This window comes from Pholis gunnellus (genome assembly GCF_910591455.1).
Source record: "Pholis gunnellus genome assembly, chromosome: 7".
Lineage (NCBI taxonomy): Eukaryota > Metazoa > Chordata > Actinopteri > Perciformes > Pholidae > Pholis > Pholis gunnellus.
In genome coordinates, this window is record NC_136533.1 from 26,438,712 (window position 1) to 26,457,066 (window position 18,355).

General features: G+C 39.9%; 1 protein-coding gene across 1 annotated transcript in view; it reads left to right on the top strand.

Moving 5' to 3' along the window:
- The first annotated feature begins 1,749 nt into the window (after positions 1-1,749).
- The window catches only part of LOC306699219 (septin-7-like), a 72,134-nt gene continuing 55,528 nt past the window's right edge, over positions 1,750-18,355 (top strand). Inside the window, exons 1-2 of the mRNA XM_079163762.1 lie at positions 1,750-1,967; positions 14,967-15,066. Coding sequence (XP_079019888.1) covers positions 1,929-1,967; positions 14,967-15,066 — 139 coding nt within the window. The 5' untranslated portion in view covers positions 1,750-1,928. The remainder of the gene's footprint in view (positions 1,968-14,966; positions 15,067-18,355) is intronic.

Genomic DNA, 18,355 nt, shown 5'->3' on the forward strand with positions numbered 1-18,355 from the left:
AGTCTTTAATGTTCACTTCAAAATAAGTTTTATATATAAAAGTTTAATTTGTTACATGTGAATATATTGAACTATATGTGTAGTGGACTACAGCATTAATAAGTTCAACTCTATAAATATTTGATAAGTATCTCCTCTAAAATATGTATTGTCCCAACAAAAATGCTCGGATGTTTGGACTCTGGTGGCAGTTGCTCTCTGAGCCACTAGAAGGCGCCAATGGACTTTATATCCAAGGCACATTCAAGCCCAGGGGTCTCATTTCTGAAACAGAGCGTAGGATCCACACTAAATGTTTGCGTACGTTCAAAGGAGGAAATGCACGTACGCCAAAAAATACTCAGATTTATAAAACCTTGCGTACCCCTGCCAGTGAGCCATCTCCTTTTATAAATCCCAAATCACCCTGTAAATGTGTGCAGCTGGTTCAGCCACACATCCAACCATAAACGGTCAATGCAAAGCCCTTATGAATAGAACTAGTTGCTGATCAGTGGGACTTTCGCAACAAAGCTACAAGCACACATAACACTGCGGGTTTGATGGTGTATGATAAAGATAATATATAAGTGCAAAGTAACGTGTGATATGAAGTGAAATTAAATGTGTGAGAGGCATCATTATACCTGTATTGATGCCTCTCACATTTCATTTCTACAGTCTGGCTTGAATTCACCACCTCACCTTCCCGTGACTCCAACATTTGTGTATGAGTTTCCGTACAGGTGCACCCATTCTGCCGCCAAATTAGTTTTTATAGATCACAATGCTGGTCCTAAATGCTCCCCGAATATATTTTTGCATAGGTTATACTTGCAATGATTGCCTACAGTTTAACTCCTATATTTAGCGGCTTTTAAAGCAATTACATCACATAGTCTCACTTGGCCAAATGAATGTCAAGCCGCATTTACCGCGTTGTTGGTAATTGTTCAGTGACGCTATTCACAACAGTCCTTGAAGGCAGCAATGTTTCGCCTCCAGCACACGAATGTCTCAGGCGCACACGATCAAAGGGCTATCACTATCGCGTTTGACCAATTGGAAGATGGATCCGGGTGAATCAAGCTGGCCAGGCACAGCTATAGACCGGAACATAAGCGAGTTTTCTTTTAAAATAAGAGCCCAAATCCCGCCCTCCGATTGTCGCGTCTGACTGTGCTTTGCTACGAGGTAGTTGCTCTTTCTGAAATAGGATACTGGAGTTTCTTGTTCACATTTGAAGCAGAACTGATATTACTGTGTAGCTGTTTTAGAAAACAACTATTATTGTAGCATTACAGCTCGAACTTCCATGAGTTTAGTCGTTAAATAATAGCAAAATAAACAATAACATTACATTTCGAATGTCCTGAGCGATATTACCAATTTAACTTGATGATATGGGCAGAACCCCCAATCAGATGCTCTAGGTTTTGAGAAATACAAAAATGGGAACAGTTGTCTGGTCAGTGCTAGTGGAAAAGCTAGCTTGAAAGGGGGGGGGGGAACTTCGACCCTTGAAATTAAAACAGTTGTTATATACCCAAAAAAACATTATACCAGAATTGTTATTTACTTCTTTATATATGCATTTGAAACTTTTTTTTCGACGTATGCATTTGTTGCGATACATTTCACAACTCTTATTCTGAAATTCCCCACCGGACGTATTATCCACCTACACACCTACAATTGGTCTGCCTCGTGAGGAAAGACAGTTGTTAGAGCATTTTCTTCAATGTGCTGCATCTGGTAGTAGTAGCCGTCAGCGGCCATATGTAATAGAACCTCATTCATTCGACTACAGACGCACTTTGCTTTTTTTATTGACACCAAACAACGGGTTTAGGGGTGCAAAGTAGCTCATTACCCTCCGCTCCGTCGTTCTTCTGGACGTTAATCAGTGTATGCCTCGGTGACAGGCTGGGTTGTGACAGCACGGTACAATGATCGAGCGACCAGAGACTGCTGTTCCCAGCATCGCCGTAAGTCTACTTGTCTTTCAAACAGACCAATGTGCAAGTGTTCTCATTACTGTTCTTTTCAATAGGCGGTGATTTAAACCCCCTTTGAACACCCTATTTAACCGACCCGTGTGTTTTGGTTCGACCTCTTTTATATGGAGAAACCCGAACATCTAGCTCCTTTAACAATCTGCTCGTTTTATGGTATTTCGCATACAGACATATACTTGAAAGAGACATCACACCTTGAGACAAATTAATATACTCTACTGATAACTCTCATAATGTGGTTGACCAAACGATATGCATTTCTGTAAATGCCATCCTTTTAAACAAGAATCACGTCTGTGTAGCCTTATTCTGGTGAAGCGAGCTTATGTGTGGCGCAACTACAACATCATTAGCATTTGTGTTGCAATAGATCATGTGTGGTGGATACAGTGTGTTTCAAATGAACCGTTTTGGACCCGGTTGACGAAGAGATGCCACTATAATGTTGTCTTTAAAATGGCAGTTATTTAAACGGAGGCTGGTTTGATGGTTGCACGTTTTTACTGACCAGCACGTACGTACGTACGTGGTCTTGTTTGGACGTGAATACTACAATATTACTAGTATGACTCTGAATACAATCCAGACGATAGTCCTAGCCAGCTACGGTGGTTCAGAGCCCAGATGAGATTGGCTCTTCTCTTCTCGTAGTTTATACTGGGAGCAATGTATATTAAAACAATTTGAATTTAATGAAGTAAAACATTGCTTTTCTGGACTGCATTGAATAGATAACAATAGTGGCCGAACCTCTCATTACTAGATATTAATAACCTGTTCCCCAAATTAATGTATGTACCATTTCCAGATAGCAAGTCTTTATTAAAATGTGTAATTGTTGAATGCAGTTTAGTGGGACTGTCCACCCACCCTGTTGGTTGACCACATCTAGTTTGCTTTGTTAAGGGCTTTGTGCACCGGCACTTACGTTTAGCAATGAGTGGTTATTCATACACTTAAAACACAGCACCCTTAGTGTTTGTACTGTACACGTTTGTGATACGCTCTGAGGGGGGGCTGGCAGTGACTTTCCTCAGCATGGCACCATGGGGGTGGGGGGGTGGGCACAATAGAGAGATAGTGAAGGATGGGTGCTAAAAATAACGAAAGCACAGAGGCTCCATTTTCAACCGATTGTCCGACTGATGTTATTATAGTATCGGGAGATATATTCCTTAGCACACTATTTAAATGTTCTCTGTGATGCTATATTTAATACATGATTCATATTCAATGTGTGTTAGCTGGAAGTTAAAACAGCTGATGGAAACAGTGAGAGGGCCTCATCATCAGCTGCCTTATACATGAGGTGGAGGGGATGATGTCAGTGAACCAGGCAGTTACTATCACCACGGGGTGGACGGGGGAGGGGTTAACAGTAATGGACTGACTAGCCTTCCTCTCTCTCTCAGCCACCATTACTTCCCCTATTTCAAGTCCCCTGCCTTTTTTTCTTTCTGGTCACTTTTCTTATTAAAGAACCACATTAGTCATAATACATTTCAGTGGCAAGTGCCATTGCAGCATTGTGAATATTGATGGCGACAATATGATGAAGACAGTCGTCATTAAGCTGGAAATGTGGGTTGTGTGTTTCTTTGTATAAACGTCATTGTGTGCTTTATGCACACATAACCATGTATACTGTATGTTGGTGCACACACAGTGCAGCTGGGGCGGGGGGGGGGTCTACAGACCACCAGAGGTGGCACCTTATGTAACACGGAACTTGTATATGTGGGTGGATCAAACAAGGAAATGGTGGAAAAGTGCTTTAGGCTTGCTCAGAGTAGTTCCGCCTACTGAGTATTGATGAGGTGAAAGGATTGTTTCCATCTCTTTTCCCACATTCAGTGTGTCCATAGCATCCGCTGGTGTTGTTGATGTGTAGCCTACAGTTTTGTGGATGTCACACTCAACAGTGGGAAATGAGGAATTACATTTATTACTACTAAAAAAAGTAGAGGGTCGAGTTAGGCTAGTAATGGCCATTATCCTGCTAATACCATGGTCACTTGCCAAAGAAAATTAAGTCCATTCATTGATATTGTCATGCGTGTTGCAACCAAAATCTTACATTTTGAACAAGCCATAACTCTGTTTCCAACACCTGAGGGTTTGCAAATACCTGGAACGATCATAACATCCCATAAGCTTCTTATGTTTGATATTTCTAGTCCACTCAGCTCACAGAACCCTTTGGCTTAGCTACGAGCCAGAAAGCTAACGTTGTGCTAGCAGGATTCAAAGTCAATAACATTGCGTACTGTTGACAAACAGTAAATAAAATGTGTATATAGTATGTTTAACAATAAGACTAGCTAGATATCAGCCATGTTAATGTCTCCTAATCAATATCTATATTTTTACAAAATGCTAACAGAAGGCTAACGAAAGAAAAAAAATATTTATATTTGTTAGTTGCTTACTATTTTCTACCTATGGTAGTTCCCCATTGATTGGAGCTACAGCAACAAAGTCCTAACATAAAATCTTATTGTCTTCCAAAACTTTTCTTTAATTGTCCAATGGCTGGCAAATATAATGTAGGCAGTCCTCCTACCACGACACAGATGTGGTGGCTCAACCTGGAGGCCACAGAATGCTGGTAACAATGTAGTACGCATACCCAAAACATTAGTGTCCACTGGGCCTTGAAAAACCTATAGGCCATTTCATTTTGTGTTGCTAGGAAACGGCGTCCAGGCTGTTTGGAGTTGTGAAAGACATTGGTCAAACCCTGGTTATGAATGAGTCAACGCTGATACAGACTTGCAAAAGACATACGGCATGGCCAAAAGAAGGCAGACACCTACATTTTACAGCCCAGCCACATGTGACTGTTGAATATCTCACAGCTCCCACTCTTGTGAGAAGATGTGGGAAAGTTATTGTGAGGTCCAATACTAATGTTGGGCGATACGGTTCCAGTTCATCCCAACGGTATTGGATGGGGTTGTGGTCAGGGCTTTATAGAGGCCAGTCAAGTTCTTCCACTTCAAAGCATTTCTTTATGGACCTGGCTTTTTATACATTAATTGGTATATGACTAATAACTGTCCATGTAAAACAGCCCTATAGACCAAAGGCTCACAGTGGTATTTAAACAACTGTTCTCATACTTTAGTGTGCTGTCTTCTGTCATCTATGTGCATGGTCTTAGTAAGTTCATGAACCACTGGAGAACAAGGCAGAGTGCTTCAATAATATCAAGAAAAGTAATTTTCTGATGAAATTTCTTAAGTGAAGTCAACTCACGTTTGAAGTTGTCAGTTCACCAGAAGCTCCACATGTTTCCACTTCTTTATAAGATAATCACGATTGAGGAGTTTAAGACTTTTAAGTGCTAAATTGGTGCCTGATGTTTTGTATGGATTGGGACTGGAGATGGGTCAAAGGCATGTTCCTGAGGATAAAAGTATGTTTGTTTATGCGAGTCTGGTTAAAGAGCCCCACTGTTGAAGCTGTTTTAGAGCCCTGCGGTTGTAAAGCTTTCAGAATATAACTTCCTCTTATTTAATGACTTCACATTCTAGTCAATACAAGGCGTCAAACTGTTATTGTCTGTATGTACATATTCTTTAGGGATGTCCCGATCAAGGTTTTTATTTGCCCCTGGTCCCTATTTGAGTCCTTAAAGATTGGGTATCTGCCGATACTAAGACCAATATTGTATTTGCTTGACTGTGTTGATTTTATATATATATATATATAGATATATATATATCTATATATATATATACACACACTACCGTTCAAAAGTTTGGGGTCACTTAGAAATGTCCTTATTTCTCAAAGAAAAGCACTGTTTCTTTCAATGAAGATAACATTAAATTAATCAGAAATACACTCTATACATTGTTAATGTGGTTAATGACTATTCTAGGTGGAAACGTCTGGTTTTTAATGAAATATCTACATCGGTGTATCTGGAGCATCACATTTGTGGGTTGGATTATACTCTCAACATGGCCAGAAAAAGAGAACTTTCATGTGAAACTCGCCAGTCTATTCTTGTTCTTAGAAATGAAGCTATTCCATGAGAGAAATTGCGAAGAAACTGAAAATTGACAGGAAATTGTCTGAGTGACCCCAAATTTTTAATTTTTGAACGGTTGTGTGTGTATACACACACACACACACACACACACACACACACACACACACACACACACACACACACACACACACACACACACACACACACACACACAGAGAGAGGTGCTGGTCATATAATTAGAATATCATCAAAAAGTTGATTTATTTCACTAATTCCATTCAAAAAGTGAAACTTGTCTATTATATTCATTCATTACACACAGACTGATATATTTCAAATGTTTATTTCTTTTAATTTTGATGATTATAACTGACAACTAAGGAAAATCCCAAATTCACTATCTCAGAAAATTAGAATATTACTTAAGACCAATACAAGGAAAGGATTTTTAGAAATCTTGGCCAACTGAAAAGTATGAACATGAAAAGTATGAGCATGTACAGCACTCAATACTTAGTTGGGGCTCCTTTTGCCTGAATTACTGCAGCAATGCGGCGTGGCATGGAGTCGATCAGTCTGTGGCACTGCTCAGGTGTTATGAGAGCCCAGGTTGCTCTGATAGTGGCCTTCAGCTCTTCTGCATTGTTGGGTCTGGCATTTCACATCATCCTCTTCACAATACCCCATAGATTTTCTATTGGGTTAAGGTCAGGCGAGTTTGCTGGCCAATTAAGAACAGGGATACCATGGTCCTTAAACCAGGTACTGGTTGCTTTGGCACTGTGTGCAGGTGCCAAGTCCTGTTGGAAAATGAAATCTGCATCTCCATAAAGTTGGTCAGCAGCAGGAAGCATGAAGTGCTCTAAAACGTCCTGGTATACGGCTGCGTTGACCTTGGACCTCAGAAAACACAGTGGACCAACACCAGCAGATGACATGGCTCCCAAACCATCACTGACTGTGGAAACTTTACATTGGACCTCAAGCAACGTGGATTGTGTGTCTCTCCTCTCTTCCTCCAGACTCTGGGACCCTGATTTCCAAAGGAAATGCAAAATGTACTTTCATCAGAGAACATAACTTTGGACCACTCAGCAGCAGTCTAGTCCTTTTTGTCTTTAGCCCAGACGAGACGCTTCTGACGCTGTTTGTTGTTCAAGAGTGGCTTGACACAAGGAATGAGACAGCTGAAACCCATGTCTTCATACGTCTGTGCGTAGTGGTTCTTGAAGCACTGACTCCAGCTGCAGTCCACTCTTTCTGAATCTCCCCCACATTTTTGAATCGGTTTTGTTTCACAATCCTCTCCAGGGTGCGGTTATACCTATTGCTTGTACACTTTTTCCTACCACATCTTTTCCTTCCCTTCGCCTCTCTATTAATGTGCTTGGACACAGAGCTCTGTGAACAGCCAGCCTCTTTTGTAATGACCTTTTGTGTCTTGCCCTCCTTGTGCAAAGTGTCAAACGAAAGTGTCGTCTTTTGGACAACTGTCAAGTCAGCAGTCTTCCCCATGATTGTGTAGCCTACAGAACTAGACTGAGAGACCATTTAAAGGCCTTTGCAGGTGTTTTGAGTTAATTAGCTGAATAGAGAGTGGCACCAGGAGTCTTCAATATTGAACCTTTTCACAATATTCTAATTTTCTGAGATACTGAATTTGGGATTTTCCTTAGTTGTCAGTTATAATCATCAAAATTAAAAGAAATAAACATTTGAAATATATCAGTCTGTGTGTAATGAATGAATATAATAGACAAGTTTCACTTTTTGAATGGAATTAGTGAAATAAATCGTGTGTGTGACAGACAGACAGACAGACAGACAGACCAGCAGAATACTGACCCAAATACCAAAGATCCCAGTTCAAAACTATTAAGTTGATCAGCTTCAATATTGATACGAATGAATGAAAGACTAACTTGGAAAATAAGACTCCTGAAACAAGTAGTGTAACGGATTGCGATATGAAATATAAGTATTTACATAACAGATACTAATCCCAGTCTTTTCAGGGGCTTGGCTTGGTGTTTTGGTTTGTTTTACTGAGAGTTGGATGGGAGGTTGATGTTGGAGAGGAGACGCTGGTCCAGGACCCGGTGTGTTCGTTTGGCACAGGGGCTGGCAGCCAAACCAAGAGCAATACATCTAACTAGGGATAGCTGCTAAGCTATCTGTTCATGGTAAGTAAATGCCTCCAAACAGTAATCTGGTTTGCTTGATAAACCTCAATGACTACATGCACCAAATATCCCGTTTTGCCCTTATTCTGAAAAAGACAATATTCCTACTAAGCTGTTAACATGGCTAATGGAAATGAATATTCCACTGACGCACACGAACACATCCTCCCTCTTTCATTCCTTGAACTACCTTCTTGAAAAGGCCGGTGCAGTGTAAGTGTTAGCTGGTTGGTTTGTGCATAATTACCGCACAACACACAGAGCTGAACGCAAACAGGGAAGAAAAAAACCTCTCCTTGAGACGCATATTCCCAATGCACTGTATCAGTGGCGGGCCGTGCATTTTATACCTGGGCCATCACTGCTGTCCTGCAGCTGAAACACAGCTACGGTTATTATTTGTTTTGTGTAAAAATGAAGCAAACGCCTATAAATACACTAACTGCAGAGAATACGCTGAGAGTGTGTCTCCTCTCTGCTCTGACTGAGCTGGGACTGCTGCGTGAGGCTGCTGTGAGAGTAGCCGCCTGTGAGTGTTTTGGGGCGCCTCACGGCAGCACCCGCTGCTCGTTCACGGCAGTAACTGTAGAACGGTACGTGCTTTCACGTCAGAGTCAAAACACCAGAAAAGTCTCCAACAACACCAGAAAAAGTCGCTAGATTTGTCGCTCATATCTTTTGACAAAAAAAGTCACCAAGAGGGTTCGGAAAGTTGCCAGATTTAGCGAGAAAGTTGGCAACACTGGCACCAACTAAATATGTCCCCAGCGCAACATTGGACGTAACGATAGCTCCTATCACATATAAAACCAAACAAAAATCCATCTTTTTCAGTACACATTTTCAGTACAATCAAATAATATACATTATTTTATGTTTTGGCACCTCAAACCCTGAAAATGTCAGGCGCTGCACCTGTCCTAGCAGATGAAAATACTATTAAAAAAGGTATTTAAATGATAATAAATTCAAAATAAAATACTATGGCATGCTTTCGATGTTGAAACGATTCAAATAAACCAAATTTGTACAAATACCAATAGTTGTAAGCTGTTGCAATCATTTAAAAACTTTTGTCCAGCAATTTGAATGTTCTCAAATGTCAGGGTGGCACAACTGTAAATATGAGACTTTTATTATGAAATTAAAGTGCTAAACAGGATATTGCATCATCAAGAGGACCTCAACTGACCTTTATAGCAGAGTGAAAATGTTTTTATATCTCTTTTGAATATTGATAAAAACACTACTTTCAACTTATAGGTAGAGCGGTTCACTTTCCACGTCAGGTGGTTCAACCAATGTAAAACTAGAAACATGTTATTATATCATAAATGTCTTTATTCTATTAAAAATGTATATGTATGAAGTTGTTAGCAAGAGCTAATGCTAGTGTTCTAGTAGATGCCTGTTTAATTTGAAATAAGTTGCAAACGTCAGGTGGAGCAACCAGTAAATCAGGTGGTGCAACTGCAAAGAATGTCACTTTATGATATATTTAAAGCTCTAACATTATATTCAAAAAAATTCAAAAGTTTAACAGTGTTAAGTTAACGATATTATACACTTTCAAACTATTTTCATGATATTAATGAATATTCTTTAACTATGGACGCCACTGTCAAGTAAAGCAGAATGATCAGGACCCAGGGAGCAGACAGCAGGTCCTGTGTGGAGCGTGTGTGTGTGGAGCGTGTGTGTGTGGAGCGTGTGTGTGTGGAGCGTGTGCAGAACGCTGCTACGATGAGGTAGAAGCTGCAACAGCCCGGGAGGAAGAGACTGTGACTCTATTCCAGTTATGTGCTAAACATGATTACTATGAAATATTTACTACTTTTACTTAAAAAGAGACTGTTGACTAAAAGTGTTGTTGTATTTGAAATAAAAATGCAAATTTTCTGATATTTCCTGTGATTACTGATATTGTCAGGTGGCACAACTGATACATGTCACGGTGGTGCGACCAGTTAAAATATTCATTTAAAGCAATAAATAATAGGTTAAAGTAAAATTTCTTTTGCTTAATATGATGTGAAGAACTATTGTATTGAATGTATTCATTTGTATTATTATGTTTAAATGTAAAATCAAATAATTAAATATACTAAATAGCTGGCCAAGAGAACGCAATTATGATAAATTATTGTATATATACACTACCATTCAAAAGTTTGGGGTCACTCAGACAATTTCGTGTCAATTTTCAGTTTCTTCGCAATTTCTCGCATGGAATAGCTTCATTTCTAAGAACAAGAATAGACGGAGAGTTTCACATGAAAGTTCTCTTTTTCTGGCCATGTTGAGAGTATAATCCAACCCACAAATGTGATGCTCCAGATACTCCTATGTAGATATTTCATTAAAAACCAGACGTTTCCACCTAGAATAGTCATTAACCACATTAACAATGTATAGAGTGTATTTCTGATTAATTTAATGTTATCTTCATTGAAAGAAACAGTGCTTTTCTTTGAGAAATAAGGACATTTCTAAGTGACTCCAAACTTTTGAACAGTAGTGTATGTGTGTATATATATATACAGGACTGTCTCAGAAAATTAGAATATTGTGATAATCCCCATACGTGTGATTTAGTTTACTGAACCAAGCTGAGTGTTTTTCAAGGCTCAGGAAACCCTTGCAGGTGTTTCGAGTTAATTAGACGATTCAAGTGATTAGTTGAATACCCTACTAGTATACTTTTTCATGATATTCTAATATTTAGAGATAGGATATTTGAGTTTTCTTAAGCTGTAAGCCATAATCAGCAATATTAAAAGAATAAAAGGCTTGCAATATTTCAGTTGATTTGTAATGAATCCAGAATGCATGACATTTTAGTTTTTTTAATTGCATTACACAAAATAAAGAACTTTATCACAATATTCTAATTTTCTGAGACAGTCCTGTGTGTGTGTGTGTGTGTGTATATATATATATATATATATATATATATGTATATATATATATATATATATATAAATAAAACACAACCACAAAATACGATATGTTAGACACAGTAGACACTTTAAGGGATACTTGTCAAAAATTTCAGTTTGAATAAATATTAGGAAAATATATATATTTTTTTATAAATATGTGGTTGCACCACCTGACATTTTTTAGCCTGTGAAGTTAAAAAAATACTTAAACTATTTAAAACACTATGAAAAGTTGGTTCACAACTTGTTCTGGACACAAAAATATGCATTACATCCATTTTGAAGATAATTTTTAAAATGAGCTTTTTAGAAGCCTTATTTGTCAGTGACCCATATTCAAACCCCGCAGACCCATATCAAATTCTAAATATTGTCATATTCAAGATCATAGTGGAATATGAGTGTGTATGTACAGTGGAGAAAAAAAGTATTTAGTCAGCCACCAATTGTGCAAGTTCTCCCACTTAAAAAGATGAGAGAGGCCTGTAATTTTCATCATAGGTATACCTCAACTATGAGAGACAGAATGAGAAAAAAAATCCAGAAAATCACATTGTCTGATTTTTAAAGAATTTATTTGCAAATTATGGTGGAAAATAAGTATTTGGTCAATGACAAAAGTTCATCTCAATACTTTGTTATATACCGTTTGTTGGCAATGACAGAGGTCAAACGTTTTCTGTAAGTCTTCACAAGGTTTTCACACACTGTTGCTGGTATTTTGGCCCATTCCTCCATGCAGATCTCCTCTAGAGCAGTGATGTTTTGGGGCTGTCGCTGGGCAATACGGACTTTCAACTCCCTCCAAAGATTTTCTATGGGGTTGAGATCTGGAGACTGGCTAGGCCACTCCAGGACCTTGAAATGCTTCTTACGAAGCCGCTCCTTCGTTGCCCGGGCGGTGTGTTTGGGATCATTGTCGTGCTGAAAGACCCAGCCACGTTTCATCTTCAATGCCCTTGCTGATGGAAGGAGGTTTTCACTCAAAATCTCACGATACATGGCCCCGTTCATTCTTTCCTTTACACGGATCAGTCGTCCTGGTCCCTTTGCAGAAAAACAGCCCCAAAGCATGATGTTTCCACCCCCATGCTTCACAGTAGGTATGGTGTTCTTTGGATGCAACTCAGCATTCTTTCTCCTACAAACACGACTAGTTGAGTTTCTACCAAAAAGTTCTATTTTGGTTTCATCTGACATTCTCCCAATCCTCTTCTGGATCATCCAAATGCTCTCTAGCAAACTTCAGACGGGCCTGGACCTGTACTGGCTTGAGCAGGGGGACACGTCTGGCACTGCAGGATTTGAGTCCCTGGCGGCGTAGTGTGTTACTGATGGTAGCCTTTGTTGCTTTGGTCCCAGCTCTCTGCAGGTCATTCACTAGGTCCCCCCGTGTGGTTCTGGGATTTTTGCTCACCGTTCTTGTGATCATTTTGACCCCACGGGGTGAGATCTTGCGTGGAGCCCCAGATCGAGGGACATTATCAGTGGTCTTGTATGTCTTCCATTTTCTAATAATTGCTCCCACAGTTGATTTCTTCACACCAAGCTGCTTACCTATTGCAGATTCAGTCTTCCCAGCCTGGTGCAGGTCTACAATTTTGTTTCTGGTGTCCTTTGACAGCTCTTTGGTCTTGGCCATAGTGGAGTTTGGAGTGTGACTGTTTGAGGTTGTGGACAGGTGTCTTTTATACTGATAACGAGTTCAAATAGGTGCCATTAATACAGGTAACGAGTGGAGGACAGAGGAGCCTCTTAAAGAAGAAGTTACAGGTCTGTGAAAGCCAGAAATCTTGTTTGTATATAGGTGACCAAATACTTATTTTCCACCATAATTTGCAAATAAATTCTTTAAAAATCAGACTGTGATTTTCTGGATTTTTTTTTCTCATTCTGTCTCTCATAGTTGAGGTATACCTATGATGAAAATTACAGGCCTCTCATCTTTTTAAGTGGGAGAACTTGCACAATTGGTGGCTGACTAAATACTTTTTTCCCCCACTGTAAATGTAGTCAATGTCTTATTTTCTATTTCTATTCGTGTTTAATACACAATATATAATGCGTCATTGTGGAGGCTTTGGAGTTGTTGGAAGCTTTTGATGGATTCATCGATTACATTTTTCCAGTAACTTGCCTCACTGATCTGTTCCTAGCAGGAAAGGCAATGATGGCGGTCTCATGGTTTTGTGTGGTTTTCTTCTGAAAAATGCTAATGTCGATTCTGATGTGGCAGATGGTCAATTCAAACTCAGCAGTTATGATTAAGAAGAGACACTACAGGCCAAAACGTTTTTCATGCACTGGTCGATATAGAGATTTTGGTCTTCTTTCAGACTAGTGGAAAGAATCTAAAAATACACATTTAGGTGTTTACTTTTTTACTTTGTTCATTTGGGTCTGTAGATTTCTCCTCAATTCATTCAAATTCAAGTTACCATTAGACCATTCCTCATTTGCATATTTAAACATTTCAGAAAACTTGTAATACAAAGAATAATTGTCTTAATGTAAGCAATCAACTGGTGAAGTTTCATGGTGATATCTACTAGTTATGTTTATGACCCTATTCACCTGTAGTGTCTTCAAAATGTCTATAATTTAACTAAACATCTCTTTAAAAGCGGTTTTCTCTAAATGAGTTTGTTCTCAGACTCTGATCCAGAAATCTCCACTTTAGCAGCTCTTACATACACCAAACTTTACACTTTCATTCCTCTCTATGTTCTGAAGGTTGTTACAGAGGGGTTTGTTCACATATCATTCAGAGCTTGATTTATAAAACATTTAATACTAAAAACATGGAGAAAATGGATTTTTTTTTATGACTGTTGACAGTATTTTCTGAATTATGGAATGATACAGCAAGATACCCAAAATTCCTTCTGTAAACACCTTTTACTCCAATATGTCGACAAAATAGAAGAATTTTGAACATGGCTTTATCCAATGTTCAGATTGGAAATGTATGCAAATTAGCACATTATTTTATAAGATAATGTCTCGTTTCAACATTATCAGAAAAGTTGTAATACAGAAAATAACCGTTTTAATGTCAGTAATCAGTTGGGGAAGTTGTATGGTGATATTTGTTAGTTTTTACCCTATTCACCTCTAGTTACTCCCCTAAATGCAACATAAGCAAGCAACGACACAGGATTCTCTGGCCTATCGGAGCAGAGCTGCCGGCTCAAGAGGCCCCTCACTGGCCAGCGATCGATTGTGTTTGCCTCACGTAGCATGCAGCACAGCGGGGCGGGGGGTGGAGGGTAGAGAGAGCCATGGGGAAGGGAGAAAAGGGATAAAGAGATGAGGCAATACCTCGGCGGTAGAAAAAGGGAGCAGCTGGAGATGTAGGTCCCCGTCCTACATGATTGAACTCTTGGTGAGACTGCAGTTGGTCGTTCCCCGTAGCTTTACGTTTCTGCTTTGAGGAACGGATTGGCTTCAGTTATTGCTTCATATTACTCTTCTGTTTTAGTTTACTTATTTGATGGACTTTGGCAGGGTTGACTCCACTTCCTCTGTCCTTCCTCTTCAGATCCCAGCTGCCCTTCACTTCAAAGGGGCTCTGTTGCTGCAGGACTCATAAATACTAATTACAGGTTTAAAAAAAAAAAAAAAAGGATTTTTTCATCACTCCGTGCTCAAATAATGACAGTGTGCAGCTCCGAATCTTTTACGTATTTGTCATCATAGTAACAGAGATTATGTGTGTGTTGTGTGCTGTTACTTTATTCTAGGTTAAAGATACAAATGTCATTGAGAGCATGGGTTTTTATTATTCATTTATTGTGTGATTCCTGCATTAACAGTGTGTGTGTGTGTGTGTTTCTCCCTTCAGCAGCGGAACCTGGAGGGCTATGTGGGCTTCGCGAATCTCCCCAACCAGGTGTATCGGAAGTCGGTCAAAAGAGGGTTTGAGTTTACGTTGATGGTTGTAGGTAAGTTGGAAACATCTGCCTCGTGACTGAGGATGTGAGAGTGTTTTTGTGCGCCCCTGCACGCACACCTGCCCATCTACCTAAGTGTGTTTTCATTTTTGTGCTAATGTGGGTCATCAGCGCACAGGTTGAAAGGAGGTAAAGCACGCTTGGCATGCGGCGCACTTGGCTGCTCGGAATGACAAGCTGACCGTTTAAAGAGCGGTTTCTGCAGAGCGCTGGTTCCCCTGTGTGGCCCGGCTGTTAGAGCGGCTACAGTGTCGCTCGGTAACGGAGAGAAAAGCTTTGATTCCCACAGTTTCCCAGGACGCACAATAACACATCTGTGTGCTCTGGATGATTTGATTTGGATCATGGGCTGCAGGATGTTGGCTCAAGTCTGAATGAATCTGGTTGCAAAATGTGGCTCACAGCAAGGAAGCAGACAGAGGAGCGGTGAAGCCATGCGTTTAGCTGTCTATATGGACACACACCAAAGCTATAAAGAAGCTCAAAAGATCAGGCCCAACCCCACATGAACCCACATATGCAAATCCGGAGAGCAAAGGTTTTTTTGACCGCAGTGAAAGTTTTTTTTTTCTTCTTTTTGAAAGGTTCAACAAAGCAGAATATTTCCTTAGATAAAACCAGGTTGTGAATTTTTTGTGTTGTGAATCTTTTGTCAATAAATTTGACTTTCTAGTTGAAACCTCTGCTGTATAAAAACGTCAACAGCGTTTGCTCCTCTCTGGCCTGCTATTATTAGACATGAAGAAACAAGCCGCAACGCCTCGACTCACCCATGGACTCGCCTCTGTTGTCGAACCGTGACATTTAGCCTGGGAAGATCTCGGGCTAATGGAAAATGGCGTTCATTAAATTCCCGCTAAAAAAGATACCACCACCCTTATCTAAACAAATGGAGGGCACCACTTGACGTGATGTTTAGAAACGCTCAGGTCCAGGGCTAGATTTTCAGTTCTTGGTTACAAGCGTCAATCAGAGATTTTGAATGAGCTCCTTTTCTGGAACAGAAACAGGAAGTTCCAGTTTCTCCAGTGCTCTGTTTGAACGAGGCTTGTGATGAGTAATGAACTGATATGGATTGTGTAAAGAAAGTGTGCATAGTGCAGCTGGCATTGGGGGGGCGGGGCACTCTGCCACAGACTGGCATATAGGGCTCCGGTAGCCTATACAGTAAGCCCGCCCTAAAGCATACTCTGCTTTATGGTCTGTTTGACTCTAAATGGACCATCATTTACTAAATGAACATCATGCTGTATTGAAGAAGACTTGAAACTAGAGATTGAGACCATAAACTCATGTTTACTGAGGGAATAAATCAGTCATTTTCTCATAGACTTCTATACAACAGAGGAGTCGCCCCCTGATGGGCATTAGAATGAATGCATGTTTATGACACTTTAGCACTGGCACTCGTCAGTACCGGAGCTTGCCGCCTGCGAATATCACCAGACGTGTGAAAATGACTGAAATCTGTGAGTGTGATTTAGGAGGAATCATTGCATTGTCACATTGTCCCTTGACAAACAGCAGTTTATCCATTAGCCGAGTGCTTCTGTTCCGTTGTCGTAATAATGCAGGCAACCAAGACGTTTTCAAGATGCTGATTGCCGATGTCGGCAGGAAATAGTTCTACTACATAATTCCCCACTAAAACCACAAATTGTTGTTTAACAGTTCTGTATTCCTACATATGGGTTAAATACACAAAGTACAATGTGTTAATGTTTAAAGGTGTTGGTCGGTGTATTTTTTTACTTTGTACTGAGAAAGTTTATGCTAAGCTAAGCCAGTAATGTAACCATCCCTAAACCCTAACTAAACCGAGTGCTTGTAAACTCAAAAAGAAAGAAATAATTCGCATCCTGTGAACTATACTCAGATGGACCGTTAAAAATTATATTTTCTTTTGTGCTTCTCTTTTATTTCTGCTCCTTCAGAAATATTCTGTATTTGGCTGTTGTTTGGCAGTTTTCTTTTTACATTTGCCTTAGACTCTGTTCCGGCTAGCATGCAAATATTTTAAAAGGTCATAAATCTAACTGAATGTATCTTGTGGTGACCCCGTCCAGTTCAGTGGAAGGAGAAAGACATTAACACAAAGAGGTGTCCAACCTTTTATTATTTCAGCCTGGGGCTTTGGCTTCCTGTTTAGTAAACAGCTACTGTGGACGAGTAGCAGGAGGGACACAAAGACAGCGGAGTGTCTGCTTGGGTGAGAACCAGAGAGGGATCCACCATCAATTAGTTGCTGTTTCAGGCCCTCTCACATACGGGCCCCTCTGTCTCTCTTCCCAGATATCTTGGCTCCTGGCCCCGCATACCCCAGCTGATCCAAATTTCACACATAATAAATGTAAGGAGCAGAGCAGTGTGCTCACCACCCAGCAGACATTTAAAGAGAAAGGAGGTTGGTCAGCTAGCGCTTGTTTGTCCCATTTCTAAATGTGTTCTGAAAGCTATGATGAAGGAAAGCTGTGACCAAATATATTGGTCACGGTCTATTTTTTCCATGACACAGACGAGATGAAACTAAAACTATGACTTAATCTCCACATAATACCGTTGACAAAGAAGAGTTTACTAAAGATTTTGGGATTAAAACCTTTTTACAAAAGTTGCTGTATAGTTTTGTGTTGATGACTATAGAGGAGACGAGTATTAAACAAATTTATTGATGTTTCTTGTAGTGACTAAGGGTTTTGTCCTCTAAAACAGGACTAAAATGTTCACGATTTTCATTGACGTAGCGGAAAACATGCTAGCCTGCAGGAAACAAGCTAGCGCTACTTAGCCACAAGCTTTTCAAACTTTTTGTTTTCAAGAGTTACTGAACTCCAACAGAGTGTGAACGCATTTCTATTCACACCGACAGTGTGAGAAAAATGTGTCATGAACAAGAAAGCATTTAAGAGTTACTGAACTCCAACAGAGGAGGCTTACATAAAAGAGTATGTTGCAACAAGAGATGGATGAGTGAGCTGCTTTCAGAAAGATTATGTTTGAAGAAAAAGCTGTATGAATGAAGTTCTAGTGTTTATATCCATAGTCTGTATAGAAGAAGTGGATGTAGTAATCGTGATATTGGTTTGTGGACTGATGTTATGAAGCCTTGAGTTCGGCGATTTCGCCATCTTGGATTATGGCTGTTGCCATGTTGTTGTTTTTTCGCAACCTATGAACAGAAGTTACCATATTTGGAATGCAGAGGAGTGACGCAGAGGCGCCGTATACGTCTCTGGTAGCACCAGCGACCACAGTAAGCCCGCCCTAAAGCATACTCTGC